The 21,184-nt window shown below is 42.7% G+C and overlaps 1 protein-coding gene across 5 annotated transcripts in view; it reads left to right on the forward strand.

The window, feature by feature from the left end:
* The first annotated feature begins 694 nt into the window (after positions 1–694).
* Positions 695–21,184, forward strand: part of znf143b (zinc finger protein 143b) — a 94,842-nt gene continuing 74,352 nt past the window's right edge. The window contains exons 1-2 of one of the 5 annotated variants that reach the window (XM_041196819.1): positions 763–822; positions 1,850–1,973. In XM_041196819.1, coding sequence (XP_041052753.1) covers positions 1,937–1,973 — 37 coding nt within the window. In that variant the 5' untranslated portion in view covers positions 763–822; positions 1,850–1,936. Of the gene's footprint in view, positions 823–881; positions 966–1,849; positions 1,974–21,184 lie in introns of those variants that run through there. The other 4 variants (XM_041196818.1, XM_041196816.1, XM_041196820.1 and 1 more) reach the window with 4 other exon arrangements.

Consider the following 21,184-nt stretch of genomic DNA (forward strand, 5'->3'; position numbering starts at 1 on the left):
TTTAATTTCGCCTAGATTGTATTTCAGTTTTAATCTTTTTAAAGTATCTTTAACATTTTTTGGAATAAAAGGTCCTAATTCAAGGATAGCTCTAATTCAGAATAATTTTTAAAGATGAATGGTTTATGATTTTGCTTCATTTTGTATTTTCTCAAGCTGTTAGTTGGTGCAGTGCAGCCTGTAGATAAGCAGTCACTAGGGGGCGCAGTACTCCCCCTACTGCAGCGGTCTGCGCATGACGTCACGGACAGAGGCGGTACTCGTGTTCTGTGCCCGGGAACCCCGGCAAGAACCGCATTGGTGCCGTAGCTTTTTCTTCCCATTGAATGTTCCCCTAAGTCACAGACACAGCCTCCAGAGGCTTTAAAGGCGACGAATGTGAATCAAAATCAACCGTTCCCAACCCTGTAACGTTAAAAACAATGGCGTCGGGAGGTACCCGGGAACATGAATAATTCTCAATAGCCAAGTCGTCGCTTCCTGCGGCGACCGTCGGGGCGGGGGGGCGGGGGGGGAAGAGGGCAGAAAAAAATCCAGTGACGTTTGGGCGATTGACGCGGAGGCTGAGCAATGAAACATGCGAACGGTTGGCCTCGGGGTGTGGGTTTCGGTCGAATGGGAGCACGGGAGAGGCGGGACTGGCCGGGTGGGACTTGTACTGTCAATCAGGAGGCACTGACCAATAGGAGGAGATGAAGGGGGCGGTGCTGGCGGACAGGGTGATGCGGCGATTCAGAGTGCGGGGCCGGCACCGAGCGGCCGCCCTATGTTTCCGCTCCTGGTGCATGGTGGGCGAAGGGAGGAATTGTTGGAAAAAAAGAGGTTAGTAATTTTTTTTTACCCAGTATGCCCTATTTCTTTTACCCAGATCAGCCAAGGTTTTAGTTGTGATGAGCTGGGGTGGAGGGGACTAGTGTCGGTCAGGCAAAACATCGACTTGTTGGTAGTTTACTATCCGTTTGGAAGTTAGTTTCTTCTGGTAGATAATTAAGAGTCGCTTCCCTCCCTCTCTCTCTTCCCCCTCCCCTCTCTCTGTTGTTTGGTGCTCGGTACATTTTCAGTTTTGTCATACGTTACTACCAACCGCAGGAGCTGAGTGGGTGTTGCTGTGGGCCACCGACCCTTCTCATTTATTGTATATTTATCTCTTTTCCTTACATAAAAGGATTATCTGGCTTTTGTTACCTGACCTTTACCCACATCGTCAGTAAAAACAGTTCAACCGTGACATCTGGTTTTGTGTTCTGTTACCTATTGGGTCCCAATGAGCCTGACTCTCCTTTGCAGAGTTGGCCACTGCTAATATTGTTGATGTGAAATAATAGCAGGAAACGTTGATAATATACATTTGGGCATCCAATGAACATATGAAAGAGGTTCTTCGGACGAAGGGTTCTGAATCCGAAACGTTAGCCCTTTTTTTCCAGATGCTGGTTGATCTGTGATGTTTTTCTATCAATTACTGCTGTCATTCTATTGTATTCTTAGTAAACTCCCTTTTTCATTTAAAAACGACAGTGTGGCTGGTGTAACTGTAAACTGTGTGAAAGTAGGCCCTGATCACTAAACCCTTTACATTGGAATGCATGATTTATTAGTAGCAGTATTGATACGCTTAAAAATGCAGAGTGAAGTATTGACAGTTGTTCTTCCTTTACCATCATTGGCCTTATATTGATATTACTTAAATTGCATGCATCTTTGTGCATGTTAACACTTTTCATTTGTTTGTCATCTGAATCTATTCTATTACGGGTTTGTTAATAGTTACATAATATTGCCTTCAAGATCACGATATAGCAAAGGACTGTCCAAACTTTTTATTGCATAGCATCTGTCTTTTTTACAGTCTGCATTTACAAATAAAAGAGAAAGTTCAAGGACCAATATGTATTAAAACATTCGTCACAAGCTAAATACAAACCAAAGCTTACTCATGTTGCCAGCCTTTCTCAGTTACAAACTATCTTTAGGTGAGTAAGACATGCTGTCTTAAGAATCTGTAGTTTAGAAACCTTTTTCTTGGTACTATCAGTAAAGATAAATGTATGGCTAGAGGGATTTTTTTCTCTCTGTGCTGATTACAGGGGTTTCTGTATGAGGAGACTTGACAACTCATGCTATTTTCTAGTATCAAATGGACAAAGCAAGCCTATGAGCCACATTCCTTATACTGTTTATTGCCAGTCAACCATACTCTCAGAAGTAAAAATGCTGGAAGGACACAGGTCATTTATAAAGATTTTTTTAAAAAATTAATGTTGTGTGTATAATCCCGGTCTACTTTTACCAAAGTACCCAGTTGCGATTATATATTTTTTTTAAAGTTGCAATTTTCACCTTATTGTGGCAGGGTCCCCAAGATAGACTCTATGGACTCTGTAAGGTGGTCCTCTATCTGTCGTTAGATTTCATTTTTTTATTGACTTATCATTTTTGGTATGTATTTGTGTTTTTTATATATTTGTTCTTGCATGATATTACTTTGGTTAGCTGTCACTGTCCAATGTTTACAGTAGTCTCGTCTAAACAAACAGTAGGAGGCTTGCTGGTGCTCTGCCCTGGTATGCTATGTAGTTTTAACTAGTTAATCTCCACTTTTACTCCCATGCACTGCACAGTTGTGGGGTCTATAAGCCTTGCCAAACTCTGGTTAAGTTCTGTTGATTTTGGTAAAGCTGTGATCCTACAGGAAGATTGTACTTTGCACAGCAGGAAACAGAAGCTCCTGATAGTTGTGCAGATTTATTGGTAACTTGATTTCAGATTTTTAAATAATGTGAGTTTCCATGCATTTCAGATCTCTGGTTCACCATGGAGAAATAGCTGATATATCTCCTGGACGACAGGATGGAGTACCTGAGATAGTATTTTTAAAAATTTGTTTCTGCCAGCTCCAGCATGACGCCGAACACATTTTTCTCTCCCTTTCAGCCTTCCGAAGAGACCATTTCCTCAACTACAACTTGGTCCTTCCTCGATCACCTCCAACACCTTTACTCCTTCTCAAGGCAACTTCCCATAGAACGTTTAAATTAGGACTGACAAATGGCAACTAAGATTTGTGCTATGAAAGTCAGGCTCAAACAAAAAAAAAGCCCAACAATCTCCCCGTGACATTCCGTAACACCACTATGGTAGAGTCTTTCATCATCAACGTCTTGGGGGTCACTTTGATCCTAAATTTAACTAGACCTGCCATCACAATACTGGTTATAAGGGCAGGACCAAAGCAGGGTGTTTTGATGAGTGGCCAAACCTCCTGAGCTTTACCATAATTTATGAAATGTAAGTCCTGAGTTTGATGGCATATTCACCATGTACTTGGATTCGTGACAGCAGTGTTCTGGATTGGCACCCCTCCTGCTGCACTGAATATCCACCATCAGCACACTGCTCTTATGGCATGTATTATCTAGATGATGCATTGCAGCAATTTACCAAACTCACTTCAACAGCACTGTCCAATCTCCTGTGATCTCGATCACTGGGAAGAGGGGCAGCAATGTCACAGAAACATTATCACCTCTTAAGTTCTTCGCTCAATATTCTGATTTGTACATACATCGCTTCCTTCATTGTTTCTGTTTGAAAATCTTGAAATACCGTACCTGACCTCATAATAGGATCATTGTCACAAGGACTGTAGAAGACAGTTCAAGTAGATGGTTCATCTACTCAAGCAACTGGGATGGTCAATAATTTGTCTTTCTCTTTGCAGCAGACATCCTAAGAACAAGTATAATTCTCAGTAGCTTCATTCAATGCTGCTTTATACCTTGCTGGCAGAAAAGAGCTACCTTCGGCTAAAATACATTGAAAAACTATGACTCTATTTCCCCCAACTTAATTATTTGTAGAATAGTTTTTTTTTGAAGATATTGGTACTGGAGGTATTAGCTTCAATTGGGCAAGGGTTACTTAACTACAGAGTCAGCTTGGTTCAATAGATAGCACTGGTCTCGGAGTTAGGAGGCCATGGGTTCAAACTCAACTCCAAGTTCTGAGCATATAATATAGGCTGACATGTTAGTGTAATACTGAAGGAATCTTGATTAAAGACTCGGCCATTTGAAGCTGAACCATGCATATAAAGGTCCTAAGTTCAATTCCCCATTTTTGCAGAGTTAATTGATCTCAACCTCGACAGACACTGGAACCAGCTCCTTGGTTAAGGAATGGAAAATTAGCTCAAAATTGATGTCAAGTGACCTCAGCTGAAAAACTTGAATGTCTGAATAATTGGAGACTGAGAACTGGGTTCCGATAATAGAAAAAAACCCCAGAAATCTCTGGAATCACACACCAATGAGTCAAGCCTTTCAGGAGAAGAGGAGGATGGGTAGAAATAGTTTTGCCTAAATAGAGGAAAATAATTTTTAAAAATTGTTGGAACCTGGAAAGTATTAAATGTATTTACAGACAGTCTGGTAATTTCGTATTTCCATGAATATGTATTTTCTCTCTTCTCCCGGTTGGTTGGATTGATTGGTGTATTGGGCTTTCCTCTAGGCCCTAGTGTAAATCTAGCCCTGAATGACTGGTTGAATGTCCCTTTTGCTGCTAACATGGGACTGTGTGAAATAAATTTGAACAAAATCAATGAAGTTCCTTTTGGAGATACAACTGCAGTACAAATCTGCCATTAATTTAACTAAATGTCTTTAGGATTATGAAAAGATTAAATGTGGGGAAGATGTTTCCACTTGTGGGAAGACCAAAAGTTGGGGCCATAACTAAGACAGTCAGTAATAAATGCTTAAAGATGTAGTAAAACATCTAGAAACCAAAAATGTAAAGAATAATCAGCAAGGATTTCATAAGGGAAGGTCATGCTTGAACAACCTATTGAATTCTTTGAAATAGTAACAGAAGGTTAGATAAGGACAATGCAGCAAATGTAACGCATTTGAATTTTCAAAAGAACTTTGGTAAGGCCATCATAAAAGGAAATCAAACATTGGGGTTCATTTCTAGAGGGGTAGAATTGAAAAGCAGTGAGGTTATATTGTTAAACTTGTATCAATCTTTGGTTAGACCATACTTTGAATATTGTGCCGAGTTCTGATCTCCATATTATAAAAGGATATAGAAGGTTTGGTGAAGGTGCAAAGAAAATCACAAAGATTCTACTAAAATTGAGGATACACTTATTGGAAAGGCTGAAGTGTATAGATAGTCACTACCAATCTAATACGGAATTCAGGAGAAACCTCTTTCTCAAAGAGTGGGAATGTGAAATGTGCTACCAAAAGGAATGGTTGAGGTGAAAACCATAGATGCATTTAAGGCAAAGCTAGATAATTACTTGAGGGAGAAAGGAATAGAAGGATATGTTGATATGGTTTGATGATGTCGGATGGAAGGTGGCTCATGTGAAGCATAAATAGCTTATCCACATATACACTATATACTAGCTGCTCTACAGAACTGTCCTTGGCTTAATTCACTCTTATACATCCTATTCCTAATGATCTCCAGCACTGGTTTCAACACTCCTTGTCACCTCTGGAGTGGGATTGAGTAAAATATGTTTACATCTTGACAGCTGTTAATCTCTCATTGCAGTTCGATAAGGCAAGATTTAATCTGACAACATGCATTAAGACTACAATAGAAGACGTAGATGTTGACATTGGCATAAGCAACTCTCATCAGACCAGGGGGTTTGAAGTGACAAGCAATGATGATGACCTCTGAATTATTTCAAGAAACCATTCTTGACACCTTGTCTTCTTCATCCACATCCTGTTCTTTGATGATATCAATAGGACGGGGTCATTATCCATACTGATCACCCCCCGTGGGAGTTTATTTTTTATTCTTTCATGGGCCGTGAGCATCACTAGCAGGGCCAGCAATTGTTGATCATCCTTATTTGCCCTTGAAAATGTGATGGTGAGCCTCTGCTTGAACCACTGTGGTCCATCTGGTGTCTGTTAGTGAAGTAATGGCGATATAGGCTCAAGTCAGTATTGTGCGCGCTTTGGAGTAGAACTTGCAGGTGGTGGTGTTCCTGTGCATCTGCTGCTCTTGTCCTTCTTAGTGAAAGAAGTTGATGATTTGGAAGGTGCTGCAATACATCTTGTAGGTGGTACACACTGCTGCCACAGTCCTTTGTTGATGGAGGGAGTGAATATTTAAGGTGGTGGATCGGGATACCGATCAGGCAGGCTGCTTTGCCCAGGATGGTTCGAGCTTTTTGAGTGTTGTTGGAACTGCACTTATCCAGGCAAGTAATATTCCATCATACCCCTGACTCGTAGCTTGCAGATGGCAGACAGGCTTTGGGGAGTCAGAAGGTGAATTACTCTGCAGAATTCCCAGCTTCTAAATTGCACTTGTAGCCGCAGTATTTATATGGCTGGTCCAGTTCGGTTTCTGGCCATCCTGGTAACCCCCAGGATGTTGATGGTGGGGGATTCAGCAATGGTAATGACATTTGAATGTCATGGGGAGATGATTAGATTCTTCCTGGTTGGAGATTGCTATTGCCTTACATTTGTGTGGCATGAATGTTACTTGCCTGAATGTTGTCCAGGTGTCCTGCTAATGGACACGGATTTTTTCAGCATCTGAGGAGTCCCGAATTGTTCTGAACACTGTGCAATCATCAACGAGCATCCCTATTTCTGACCTTATAATGGTGGAAGGTCATTGAAGCAGCTGAAGATGGTTGGGTCTAGGACACTACCCAGAGGAATGCTTGCAGCGATGTCCTGGGGCTGGGATGATTGGCCTCCAACAACCACAGCTATATTCCCTTGTGCTAGGTATGATTCCCAACCAGTGGAGAGTTTTCCCCCCTGATTCCCATTGACTTCATTTTTGTTAGAACTCCTTGATGTCACACTTAGTCAACTGCTGCTTTGATGTCAGAGGCAGTCACTCTCATCTCACCTCTGCAGTTCAGTTCTTTTGTCCATGATTGGACCAAGGCCATAATGAGGTCAGGAGCTGAGTGGCCCTGGCGGATTGGCCAGATTGGATTTGCCCTGCTATTTGTGGACAGGGCATACCTGGACAATTTTTACATTGTTCGATGCATCTGTACCAAAACATCTTGGTTAAAGGTGTGGCTAGTTCTGGAGCACAAATCTTCAGTACTATTGCTGGGTTGTTGTCAAGCTCCATAGCCTTTGTTGTATACAGTGCCGTCGTTTCTTGATATCACCCGGAATAATTGGCTGAAGATTGGCATCTGTGATGCCAGGGACCTCGAGGAGTGTGAGATGGATCAAACCCTCAGCACCTTGGGCTAAAGATGGTTGCAAATGCCTCAGCTTTGTCTTTTGCACTGATGTGCTGGCCTCCCCCATCGTTGAGGATGGGGGTATTTGTGGAATGACCTCCATTTAGTTGTTTGTCTCTGCCACCATTTCATAACTGGCTGTGGAAGGACTGCAGAGGTTAGATCTGATCTGTTGGTTGTGGATTGCTTAGCTCTGTCTATTACATGCTGCTTCTGCTGTTTGGCACGTATGTAGTCCTGTGTTGTAGCTTCACCAGGTTGGCACCTAATTTTTAGATGTGGCTGTGCTGCTCCTGGAATTCCCCATTGCATTCCTCATTGAACCAAGGTTGATCCCCTAGCTTGAAGGTAATGGTAGAGTAAGGGATATGCTAGGCATTGAGTTACAGATTGCAACTGAATACAATTCTGGTGCTGCTGATGGCCCACAGCGCCTCATGGATGCCCAGTTTTGAATTGCTGGATCTGTTCTGAATCTATCTGTTTAATAAGGTGGTAGTGCCACACAACAAGTTGGACGATATCCTCATTGTGAAGATGGGTTTTCATCTCCACAAGGACTGTGTGCTGCCAATACTGTCATGGACAGTTGCATCTGCGACAGGTAGAATGGTGAGGAAAAGGTCAAGTAGTTTTTTTCCCTCTTGTTGGCTCCCTCAACACCTGCTGCAGACCCAGTTTGGTGGCTATGTCCTTTAGGACTCAACCAACTCAGTCAGTAGTGGTGCTACCAAGCTACTCTTGGTGACGGGCATTGAAGTCCCCCACCCAGAGTACGTTCTGTGACCTTGCTGCCATCAGTGCTTCTTCCCAGCGATGTTCAGTATGGAGAAGTGCTGGTTCATTAGCATAGGTGGTAAACAGCAGGAGGTTTTCTTGCCCATGTTTAACCTTTGAAGTGATGAAACTTCATGGGGTCTGAAGTCAATGTTGAGGACTCCCAGGCTACCACCCCGCCAACTGGGCTGCTGCCTCTGGTGGTTCTGTCTTGCTGGTGGGATAGGACATAGCCAGGGGTGGAGGTTTTTGGACAGTGGCTGGACGAGATGATTCAGCGAGTCTGTCAGACTGTTGCCTGACTAGACTGTGGGACAGCTCTCTCAATTTTGGCACAAGCCCCCAGATGTTAATAAGAAGGTCTTTGCAGGGTTGATAAAGTGATGTTGTCATTTCCAGTGCCTAGGTTAATGTTGAGTGGTTTGTCTGGTTTTAGACTTTTTTGACTTTTATGTAGCAGTTAGACACAATTGAGTAACTTGCTAGGCCGTTTCAGAAGGCAATTAAGAGTCAGCCACATTGTACAGTTTTGGTGTCATATGGGCCGGACTGGGTAACAATGGCAGATTTTTCTTCCTGAAGGACATTAGTGAACCAGATAGTTTCATGGTCACTATTATTGAGACTAGCTTTTAATTCCAAATTTAAACACAAAATGGAAAGATACTGAATGTGGTAGATGACAGAAACCTCGGGTTTCAGATAAATAACTCCCTGAAAGTGCAAATACAAGAAGATAAAATCATTAAAAAACCAATTGAAATTTGGATTTTACAAATAAGGTCATTGAGTATTCAAGAAAAGTAGTGAGAAATTTAATAAAACACACTAAATAAACCGCAGTTGGGGTACCGTGTGGGGCAGCTTTTGCAGTCCCAGTATACAAAGGAAATCAAAGTTTTGGAGAGCTTACAGCTTCGGTTCACCAGGATGATGCCAGGGATGAGGAAATTATAGTTGTAATGGAAGTTGTGCGATTGTGGGTTGATTTCCAATGGAGCACTGAAAACTGAGATCGAACATCACATGAAATAGGAGTAAGAGTAGATCATGTAGAACCTGCTCCGCGATTCAATACCTTCATGGCTGATCTTGGGCTTCAACTCCACTTTCCCACCCACTTCCCATATCCTTTGATTCCCTGAGACACAAATAATCTATCTCAGCCTTAAATATATTCAGTGATGGAGCACCCACAACCCTCTGGGGTAGGCAATTCCAAAGACTCACAACCCTTTGAATTATGTAATATTTCCTCACCTCAATCCTAAATAATCAACCCCTTATTCTGAGACTGTGTGTTCTAGATTCCCTAGCCAGGGGAAATAACCTCTCGTGTCTACCTTGTCGAGCCTTTTCAGAGTCTTGTATGTTTCAATGAGATCACTTCTCATTCTTCTCAACACCAAAGAATATAGATCCAATTTACTCAGGCTCTCATCACAGGACACCTCTTTCTTCCCAGAAACCAATCTATTGAACCGTAGCTGTACAAGGGATGAGAAATTTTCACCATTTGGCAGAATTCTGACTTTTGGATTAAGGAATTTTCTCCTTTAAATCTTTTTCCAACCTCTGCCTGGCCCAGGAGATCCGTCAAAGCATTTCTCTCTTTAATCTGCTGCTAATTCTGAACTGGCTTTCTGGGAGATGCAGAGGCTGTACCTCCAGTAGCTGTTGTTGACATGTGCAGCCTGCAGAGCATCTTCCTGCACTAAGCCCTCTTACAGGTGCTGGCTCCACTGCGGGAACTGCTGCCACTGGCAGAGGCTGGCTGGATCATCCTGTCCAATCAGAGCCCCCATTACCCCATAAAACCCCTATAGGGCAACTCGGCCCCAATCAAACTGCAACCCGCTGCTCGGCTTCAAGCTCCGGCCCTGGGAGGGAGGGAGATACCCGCTAGCCACAGTCTCGGCCATACCCACCCTCAGCAGTTGCCACTTTCTGCCGCCTCTGACTTGGCCTACTCGGGACCCCAGTGCTACCCAAACACCAGTGATGGAAAAGGCAGTGTCCTGCCAGAGAATGAGCCCCCGGGCCTGAGCTCATCTGTCCCGGAAGGTAGTTTGCCCTTCCCCCAGCACTATGGATCCAAGTGGTGCTGGCCAAGCAGGAGCCACAACTGCCCACTGACAGGCAGTAGCTGAGTCCGAGCAAGGTGGAGAAATCTAGGTGGGGGAAAGAAGGGTTGAGTTGGTGAGGGGCTGATTGGGGAGAGGCATGAGTGAGGGACTGTGTGGTGTTTGGGCATGAATTGGGGGACTAAGTGGGGAGGGGGGGCATGAGTGACGATGGGGGTTTGGGAAAAAGGGAGACGGATTGGGAAGATTGGGGTGTGTGTGGTGAGGGGAGAGGGGCTGATTAAAGACTTTATTTAATAAGCAATGTCAGCACTTTCTCACTGACTGACGTCTGGCTAACTGGCCTGTAATTCCAAAAAAAATGCTGGAAAACTCAGCAGGTCTAACAGCATCTGTGGAGAGAAAAAAAAAGTTAACGTTTCGAGTCTATATGACTCTTCTTCAGAGCTCGTATGGACTCAAAACGTTAATCCTGTTTGTTTTCTCTCCACAGATGCTGTTAGACCTGCTGAGTTTTTCCAGCATTTTCTGTTTTTGTTTCAGATTTCCAGCATCCTGGAATGTTTGCTTCCCAACCTTGGTCACCATAAAGCCATGTCTCTCTAACGGCGATTAGATCTAAGCCATTTATTTCTATTAGTGCAACTAGTTTATCTATCTTGTTACGGATGCTTCATGCATTCCGATAAATGAAGAGCCTTTAATTTTCTTTTCTTACTACTATTCTTTGCATGGACTTTATTTACTGATGTGCTGATGAATGAAGGATTAGTAAAATTTGGAAGGATTTTACTGCTTAGTAGGGAAAGACTTGTATTGACTCTCCAACTAATGGAAATTCTTGATCTAACCATCACTGTGATGATGAGGAAGGAGATTAAGAGAAAGTTATTGTCACAAAGTTCTTGAGAGAATGCAATGCTTTGAAGCAGACAATACTGTATCCTTTTAGATAATCATGTGATGCAAATGAAGAAACATGGTTAAGGGGAGAGAATAGGGCAGTGGAATTAGTAGATAACTGTGGCAAAAAGGTTGGCAAGTATGAAAGATTGGATAAAAACACCAAACTGCGGATGCTGGAAATCCAAAACAAAAACAGAATTACCTGGAAAACTCAGCAGGTCTGGCAGCATCGGCGGAGAAGAAAAGAGTTGACGTTTCGAGACCTCATGACCCTTCAACAGAACTGGGTGAATCCAAGGAGAGGGGTGAAATATAAGCTGGTTTAAAGTGGGGGGGGGGGGATGGTTGGGTGGGGGGGAGAAGTGGAGGGGGGTGGTGTGGTTGTAGGGACAAGCAAGCAGTGATAGGAGCAGATAATCAAAAGATGTCACAGACAAAAGAACACAGAGGTGTTGAAGTTGGTGATATTATCTAAACGAATGTGCTAATTAAGAATGGATGGTAGGGCACTCAAGGTACAGCTCTAGTGGGGGTGGGGGGCATAAAAGATTTAAAAATAATGGAAATAGGTGGGAAAAGAAAAATCTATATAAGTTATTGGAAAAAACAAAAGGAAGGGGGAAGAAACAAAGGGGGTGGGGATGGAGGAGGGAGTTCAAGACCTAAAGTTGTTGAATTCAATATTCAGTCCAGAAGGCTGTAAAGTGCCTAGTCGGAAGATGAGGTGCTGTTCCTCCAGTTTGCGTAGAGCTTCACTGGAACAATTCAGTAAGCCAAAGACAGACATGTGGGCAAGAGAGCAGGCTGGAGTGTTGAAATGGCAAGCAACAGGGAGATTTGGGTCATTCTTGTGGACAGACCGCAGGTGTTCTGCAAAGCAGTCGCCCAGTTTACGTTTGGTCTCTCCAATGTAGAGGAGACCGCATTGGGAAAAACGAATGCAATAGACTAAGTTGGGGGAAATGCAAGTGAAATGCTGCTTCACTTGAAATGAGTGTTTGGGCCCTTGGACTGTGAGGAGAGAGGAAGTGAAGGGGCAGATGTTGCATCTTTTGCGTGGGCATGGGGAGGTGCCATAGGAGGGGGTTGAGGAGTAGGGGGTGATGGAGGAGTGGACCAGGGTGTCCCGGAGGGAACGATCCCTACGGAATGCCGCCGGTGGGGGTGAAGGGAAGATGTGTTTGGCGGTGGCATCATGCTGGAAATGGCGGAGGATGATCCTTTGAATACGGAGGTTGGTGGGTGACCCATCTCCTGCGCATCCGCCCTCATGCCTTCTCCTCCCTCCCAGAAACATGATAGGGTACCCCTTGTCCTCACTTATCACCCCACCAGCCTCCGCATTCAAAGGATCATCCTCCGCCATTTCCGCCAACTCCAGCATGATGCCACCACCAAACACATCTTCCCTTCACCCCCCTTGGAGGCATTCCATAGGGATCGTTCCCTCCGGGACACCCTGGTCCACTCCTCCATCACCCCCTACTCCTCTACCCCCACCTATGGCACCTCCCCATGCCCACGCAAAAGATGCAACACCTGCCCCTTCACTTCCTCTCTCCTCACCGTCCCAGGGCCCAAACACTCTTTTCAAATGAAGTAGCATTTCACTTGCATTTCCCCCAACTTAGTCTACTGCGTTCATTGCTCCCAATGCGGTCTCCTCTACATTGGAGAGACCAAACGTAAACTGGGTGACCGCTTTGCAGAACACCTGCGGTCTGTCCGCAAGAATGACCCAAACCTCCCTGTCGCTTGCCATTTTAACACTCCACCCAGCTCTCTTGCCCACATGTCTGTCCTTGGCTTGCTGCATTGTTCCAGTGAAGCCCAATGCAAAGTGGAGGAACAGCACCTCATCTTCCGACGAGGCACTTTACAGCCTTCCGGACTGAATATTGAATTCAACAACTTTAGATCTTGAACTCCCTCCTCCATCCCCACCCCTTTCTGTTTCTTCCCCCTTCCTTTTGTTTTTTCTAATAATTTATATAGATTTTTCTTTTCCCACCTATTTCCATTATTTTTAAATCTTTTATGCCCCCCACCCCCACTAGAGCTGTACCTTGAGTGCCCTACCATCCATTCTTACTTAGCACATTCGTTTAGATAATATCACCAACTTCAACACCTCTGTGTTCTTTTTTCTGTGACATCTTTTGATTATCTGCTCCTATCACTGCTTGCTTGTCCCTACAACCACACCACCCCCCTCCACTTCTCCCTCCCTACCAACCCCCTGCCCCCCACCTCACCTTAAACCAGCTTATATTTCACCCCTCTCCTTGGATTCACCCAGTTCTGTTGAAGGGTCATGAAAGTTTGGATGGTCTTCTTTGTTGCTATCAACATTCTTTCTGTGGTTCCCTTTTTAAATTTGATCTTGCGATGCAGGTGACATTGGCAAGGCTACTTTATAACCCATTTTTAGTTGCCCTGAAAAGGTGATAATGGTCTTTCTCCTCGAACGGCTGTAATCTTTGTGACATTCTCACAATCGTGTTAGGTATGGAAGGGGTGGCATTATGCATGTAGTCAGAACGGCATGAGACTTGGTGGTGACAAGGTTCCCATGGCCCTCCTGTTGTGATCTCCTTTGAGTTAACCGTTTTAGGGGAGGGAGGTGCTGTAAAACTAAGATTGGTAACTTGCTGCAGTGCATCCTATAGCTTGTACATGACGCACCACAGTAAGCGGTGATACATGGGTGGATGTTGAGTTCCGGAACAGGGATGCTGATCAATTGAACTATTTTGACCTGGTTTATTTTGAAATTCTTAAATACTGCTTTGATACACCTATCCAGGTAAAGGATGATTATTGCACCTTAGATATTCTGCATTACACCCTTGTCTTGCAGAAGCTAGAGAGGTCAGGAGGTGACTCAGTCGCCAGAAAATATCCACCCTCTGCCCTGAATTGTAGCCACAGTGTTGATGTGGCTCATATTGTTAAGCCTCTGGTCAAAGCTATTGAAGATGAAGGAGAGCTGACTTGACTCTCTTGTTTGAGATGGTCAGTACCTGACACTTATGTAGGGAAGCACCTGGCTCTCAATTTACCATGATAATATGTCTAAAGTCAGGATTTTGTATATGAGGAATCCGTAATTTGCAGACTTTTGATTAGGTAGATGAATTTGTGGTTCCTTTTAGAAATTGAAATACATTTTTAAATCATTTTTTGGAATACAGCGGGGTGTGAAAATAATAAGAATGTTCGTCTGTAGAGTTGTAAGAGCAATAGTTACATTTTATTGTAGTTTAATTTAAAAATGCTCCAAGCTAAATACAAACCATCAAAAAAGCGCAGGTGTTCCTGCAACAGGAACCAATTACAATTTGTGACTCAGGTGCAGCCATATACACAAACAGAATAGCTTTTAAAAGACCAGCTGCATTATTGTTTTCTCATGTTTCAGACAAACACTCCCAATTACAGTAGATTTGATGGTGTTCTTTGGGATGTAACATTAACACTTAACCTGCTGAAGTAGGTGCCGCAGCATTTAGTCAGTCTGCCAAATGTCATGTCAAGTATTTTTAAGTCAGTGCAAATAATGAAGACAGGTGATTATTAACTTTTTCTGGTTTGTTGCTCACAGCGGAATGAATCTACAATTAGAAGAGGCAAAAGGTTTACCATAAAGGAATAAATTTTCACCTTAGTGTGTTTTGAAACACCTTTCTTGTCAAGGATTTGCTGAGTTGTCTGTAAATAAATAGCACTCTCACTGGTGCCATGTCTATATTTAAGAAAACCCTGAGAAGTTGTATCAGAATATATATTTTGCGAATTTTTGTCTAAATTCAGTCTTACTCTATTTTGTGTGTTCTCAGAGAGGGTACTGTGAGTTACAACAATTTTGCAGTTACACGAATATAGCTCTAAGAAGCAGAGTACAATCTTAGCAGTGATAATTGGAATGTACTAAAAGTTGAGCTGAAGTGGTGAGGTAATCTTGTCACTTTGTAGATAATTAGTGCAATTGCACTTAGAATTGCTGTGTTTTGGTCAATATAGTTGACAAAAGATATTGCAGCTCTTGAATAAGGTACAGTGGAGAGCTGACAAACTGATGCAAGGATTGGATTTTGAGGACCAATTGTGTAAATTAACCAGGTTCTCACAAAAAAAGAGAAGATCGACTGGGGATGTGATAGCTCTCTGTTTAGGGTTCTAAAGGAACAAGATAATGTAGGCCATGGCAAGCTGTTTCACTTTGTCCAGGAACAGTACAACTAGAGGACATGGTTTGCACTTGAAGCGGCGGGGAGGGTGGTGGGTGGAAATTCAAAACTAATCTGCGGCAGCATTATTTCAGTGAACTAGTAGTAAATCTATGGAATATGCTTTCTAGGGGGACAGAAGTCGATAGTATTGATTTATTCAAATGTAAATTAATTTTCAGAAAATAATATTTTGGGATCTCTGAGTAATTTGCAACATGACATTCCTTAAATGTGCCATGCTTGGGAGGAAAAGGGTGATTTTTGGATCCATGGTTCCCAAAAGTGTTCCACCATAGGAGCTTTCCTCACTTCATGTTTGGGCTTGTTGTAGACTAATTAATAGGGATTCATTGTTACAATTAGTTGATAACATAATTATTGTATTATGCGACTGCTTGGATTGTATCAGGCGAGCAGGATGAACCTAGGTCTTTTTTTTTGTCGAACAGTTCCTTTGAGCTATTGATTTGTGCTATAGTACATACAAAAATCAAAATCCATAAACATAATGCTGAAGCAAGCCATGCCATATCGTCATACAAATTGCCTAACCCAGTATCATGTCATTAAATCACAAACTCATGTAATTAAGAAAATCTTTTGTTCATATTCAGCCATATTTCAGTGTGGCATCTGCCATTAACTAGACTTGCCTTGGGAAGTTTAGGTTTTGAATTTTTTTGCATGACAGGTGCTAAAAGTGAGAGCTGTTAACGTTGCAGCAACAGAAAAGGGGCAAACAGCAGTAGCTGTCTAACCAATCAGATTGAAGGATTGTGAAATTAACAGTGCAATAACTGGGAGGAACATGTAAATAAGAATGGGTGAATTCAATGTCAAGTTGGGTACAGAAAGAGAAATAAGGAGAAGGAAAGAAAAATTGGTTAAGAGAAAGAGAAAATAAAGTAAGAAATGGAATATAAAATGACTTAAACGTCAAGAAATGTGAACTTACCTTGTTCCAGGTGGAGGCTGGGAACTCCATTTCCCACTATGCCCAAGAATGCATGCACGGACTGCGGCCGGTGACAGGCCGAATATGCTTGGTTTTCAGTGTTCTTTGGACAGCTTCAGGGATTGGGTAATGTGTCTGCTTGGCACGAAAAAATAACAGGGCCCAGTTTGGAGGGCCATGCAAAGGGTGTCCCAGGTCCCAGAGACGGAACCCAGGGAAAGAACTCAGTGAGAGGGCGAGAGTCTAGTGAGGGAGAGCTCCAGGAGGAGCAAGGAAGAGGCTCTAGGCAGCACAAACTTTGCTGTTGGCAGGCTCTCGGTACTGAGGGCTTGGGGGAAGCCCTGGGAAGGTCATTGACTCTGTGCTGCTGGCTGTTGGTGCTAAGGCGTTCTGCTCGACGCAGCTGAAGAGCTGGAGTTGTGCCTGTGAGTTGGTGCTGGAGTGCAGCCTCTGGAAGCCAGTGAGACGTAGTCTCAGGAGAAGAGATTAAGCCATCTGGAAGTGAACAGTCGTTGAGGCAGTCTGAGTTGGTGTGACTTTTGGAGGAAATTCAGAGGCTAGACCTTCGAAAGTGGCAATCCCTCGTGAGGGAGTCAGTGTTTTAATGAGATTGTGTAACTTACAGTGGACACTGACATCTGGTGGGTTGAGAAATTGGTGCAATCTGTCTTGTTCACTTCTACCATTTATTGTGCAGTGTAGTGTGTTTGATCACAGTTGCCTGTTAATTCACGTGTACCAAGCTAATTCTGAAAATTAAAGTATAAGATCAATTTTGTAAATTGTTTTACTTTTCTGACTTTGTATAGTAAAGTTTTTTTTTTGTTTAAAAACTATGGAATCTTGTGGCTTTTTTCTCTTCGTAAAGATCTGGGATCTCAAACTTTGTTTACTTTAACCAATAAGTTACTGGCCCCTAATTGAATCATAACATAAGCTTGACATTTTAAATTCTCCTAACACCAATTAAAACCTGAAGGAATGAGACTACATATTTGTAATAGTAAATTTGCAGTGCTGGAGAGGTTGTTTTACAGTATTTTATGCTTCCCTCATTGTCAAAAGGATGTTTAGACAGGAACAGGCAAGTCTTAAATTCCTGTGGTGAGTTTAGTTTGTACCTACTGCACTAATCCAGCAACTTCACACCATTCAACGCATTTTAGTGGTGAGTTAGGCAGCAATATGCCTCTTTTTGCAAAGGTGCAGCTTGGCAGCAACTTTTGGATATTGGCAAAATACTGTGGATGCTGGAAATCTGAAACAAAAACAAAAAATGCTGGAAAAATTCAGCAAGTCTGACTCGAGTCATACGGACTCGAAATGTTAACTTTGTCCTTCCCTCCACAGATGCTGTTAAACCTGCTGAGTTTTTCCAGCATTTTTTGTTTTTGTGTGTGAACGTTTGGATATTGATGTTTAAACATGTAGTGGTATTATTTATGCATAAATAACAGTGAGCACCATTAGCCTCAGCGTTATTTTGACAGCAAAATCTGGACCATCACCGTAGATCCCTACCATAAATTCAGTTCCCTAACCATGATCTCTATCCCTCTCCCTGGCAACTATCTGAAGCTTAACCAGACCGTTTGCAACCTTGGTGTTGTATTTGACCATGAGGTGAGCTTTCAACCACACATCTGCTCCACCACTAAGACTGCCACCTACTTGCACCTCTGAAGCATCTTCCCACTCCACCCCGCTCAGCTCATCTGTTAATGAAAAGCTCATCCATGCATTTGCTACCTCTGGACTTGTCTTGCCATCTTGGTCAGCCTCCCATCTTCTACCCTACATAAACATGAGCTTATCCAAAATTCTGCCATATTCTAATTTGCACCTAATTCTTGTTCACCAATCACCCACTATGTTCTCTGGCTTCTAGTCAATAATGCCTCAATTCAAAAATTGTCATTCTTGTTTACAAGTCCCTCCTTGGTCTCAGCATTCGCTTTCTTTATAACTTCTCCCAGCTCTGCAAGCCTCTGAAATGCAATCATTATGTGGGATTCCATAGTCAGGGTACAGACAGGCATTTCTATAATTGCCATTGTGAGTACTGGATGGTGTGGGGGTAAAGAACATCATGGAGACCGTGCAGAATTTTCTGCAGGTGGAAGGGAGTGAGCCAAAAGTTGTGGTACTTGCCAGTGGTAGCGACATAGAGATAGCAGGTATTGAGATTTTCAGGAGCTAGGGAGGAAGTTTAAAAAGTAGGACCACAAAGGTGAGTGATCTCTAGACTACTCTCTGTGCCACATGCTTGTGAGAGTAGAAATAGCAAGATCGGGAGGATAAACGCGTGGCTTGAAGCAAGGTGTTGGAGGGAGGACTTCAGATTTTTGGAGCATTTGGTCCTGGGGTAGGAGGCACCTATTCACCTGAACAGGAACAGGGCCTTTGTCCTTGGTGGGGAGATTGACTAGTGTGGTTGGAGTGGGTTTAAACTAAATTGGCAGGGGGAATGGGCAGCAACATACAGAAGTAGAAAAGGAGAATGAGGTGCATAAACTGAGAATGTTAAGCAGTACTTGAGAAAGGAGTACTTCCATATTAGTTAGGAGCAAATTAAAAAAGGATTATGAGAAATACAAATACAGAGAGTATGCTGAATAAGGTGGATGAGCTGCAAGCTCAAATATCTGAGAATATAACGTAGTGGCAATAACGGGAACATGGCTTAAAAAATGGTAAGGACTGGGAGCTTAATATTCAAGACTAATAAGTGTTCAGAAAAGATGGGGAAGGTAAAAAGGGAGATGGGGTGGCAGTACTGATTCAGGAAGATGTGTTGTAAAGAGTGGATGTCCTTGAGGGGACAAGAACAGAATCCATTTGGTTAGAGTTTAGAAACAAAAAAAGTTATTCTAAAAGCTTCCAAATAGTGAGAGACTAGTGAGAGATGGGAAAGCAAATCTGCAGGGAAATACAGAGATGTACAAGGATTATAGAGTGGGGGACTTTAATTTCTCAAAGTATCGATTAGGATACTGTTAGAGTATCCCAAGGGTAAGTAGGAGGGGGAATTTCTGAAATGTTTTCAGGAGAGTTTCCTTGCCCAGAAAGTTTTCGGTCCAAATCGGAAGGAAGCATTGCTGGATCTGGTGCTAGGGAATGAGGTGGGCCAAGTGCCTGTGAGGGAACACTTGGTTAAGAGTGATCATTATATCATAAGGTTTCGACTTGTGCAAAAGAGCAAAGAACAATCTAAAGTAGAATGTCTGAATTGGAAGAGGACAAATTTAATGGAATGAAAAGGAGTCTAGCCAGGGTAAAATAGATCCAAAGACTGACAGGAAAAATTACAGTGGAATAATGGGTGATCTTTAAGAAGCAGATACTTCAAGTACAGGCTAGGTACATTCCAACAAGGACGAATGGTAGATGAGCCAAAACTAGAGCCCCTTGGATGATGGAGATAGAGCATATGATGACATAATAAGAAAGGGTGTATGATATGTGGCAGGTGAATTCTTCAAATGAGAACCAGTCAAGTACAATGGGTTGAGAGAGGAAGTGAAGAGGAAAATAAGTCTGGCAAAGAGAGAATATGAGAATAGAATGGCAGTGAATATAAAAAAGAAACCAAAATTTTTTTCCCAGCATGTAAATAGTAAGCAGGTAATAAGAGGGAAAGTGGATCCTATTAGGAACAAATGGGTGATATGTGCATTGAGGCACAGGGCAAGGCTAGAATACTTAATGAGCACTTTGTATTGGTGTTTACTAAGGAAGAAGAATCTGACAAAATATTGGTAGAAGTGAAAATGGTAGTGGTAATAGATGATGTGGAAAATGAGAGGCAGGAGACACTGAGAAAAAGTTGGCTATAATTAAGAGTGAATAAAGTGTCTGGTTCGTGAAGGACTTCCCATAATCTTCCAATCTTCCCTAGATACGGGGGGATTTGCCAGAGCATTGGAGATGGCAAATGCGGCACCTCTATTCTAGTAACTGCAGGCCAGAAAGTTTAACATCATTGGTGGGTAAGGCCTTCAAAACAATGATCAGGGAAAACATCAACAGATGTTTGGAGAGGTTTGAATTAATTAAGGATAGCCAGCATAGATTTGTAAAAGGCAGATCGTGTTTGACTAATCTAACTGAATTTTTTGAAGAAGTTACAGAAAACTTTGGTAAAGGGAGTCCAACGGATGTTGTCTATATGGATTTTAAGAAAGTGTATGACAAAGGCTGGCTAACAAAATTGAGGCTCATGGAATAGGAGGGTCAGTGTCAACTTGGATAAAAAATTGGCTTATGGACGGAAATCAGTGAGCCGTAGTAAATGGTTATTTTCCAGACTGGAGGCTGATAGACAGTGGTGTTCCTCAAGAATCAGTGCCAGCACATCTGCTTTTTTGAAATATATAAATGGCTTGGATATTGGAATACTGAGTAAAGTTTCAAAATTTGCCAATGATACCAAACTTGGAGGAGTGACAAACAGTGAGAATGATACTGATTGACTGCAGCAGGGCACAGGTTAATCGAATGGGTAAGCAAGTGGCAGATGGAATTTAATACAGAGAAGTGTAAGGTGATGCATTTTGGCAGAAGGGTTAGAAAGAGGCAATATAGATTTAATGGCACAGTTCTAAAGAGTGTGCAGCAACAGGGAGACCTGGGGGTTCTTGTGCATTGATCATTGAAGATAGCAGGACATATTGAGAGACCGGTTAGCAACACATATGGGACCTTGGGCTTCATAAATGGAGGCATTGAGTATAAAAGCTGGGAAGTTATGCTAAACTATATAAAATTCTGCTTAGGCCACAATTAGAGTATTGCTTCCAGTTCTGGTCACCATGTTTTAGGAAGGATGTGAGGATGCAGAGGAGATTTACAAGAATTGTTTCAGGGCTAGGGGATTTTAGCTGCAAGTTTAGGTTGGAGAAGTTAAGGTTGTTTTCCTTTGAGCAAAGGAGATTGACGGGTGATTTGATAGAGGTGTATAACATTGTGGCAAGTTTGG

The sequence above is a fragment of the Carcharodon carcharias genome, chromosome 10 (genome assembly GCF_017639515.1).
Source record: "Carcharodon carcharias isolate sCarCar2 chromosome 10, sCarCar2.pri, whole genome shotgun sequence".
Lineage (NCBI taxonomy): Eukaryota > Metazoa > Chordata > Chondrichthyes > Lamniformes > Lamnidae > Carcharodon > Carcharodon carcharias.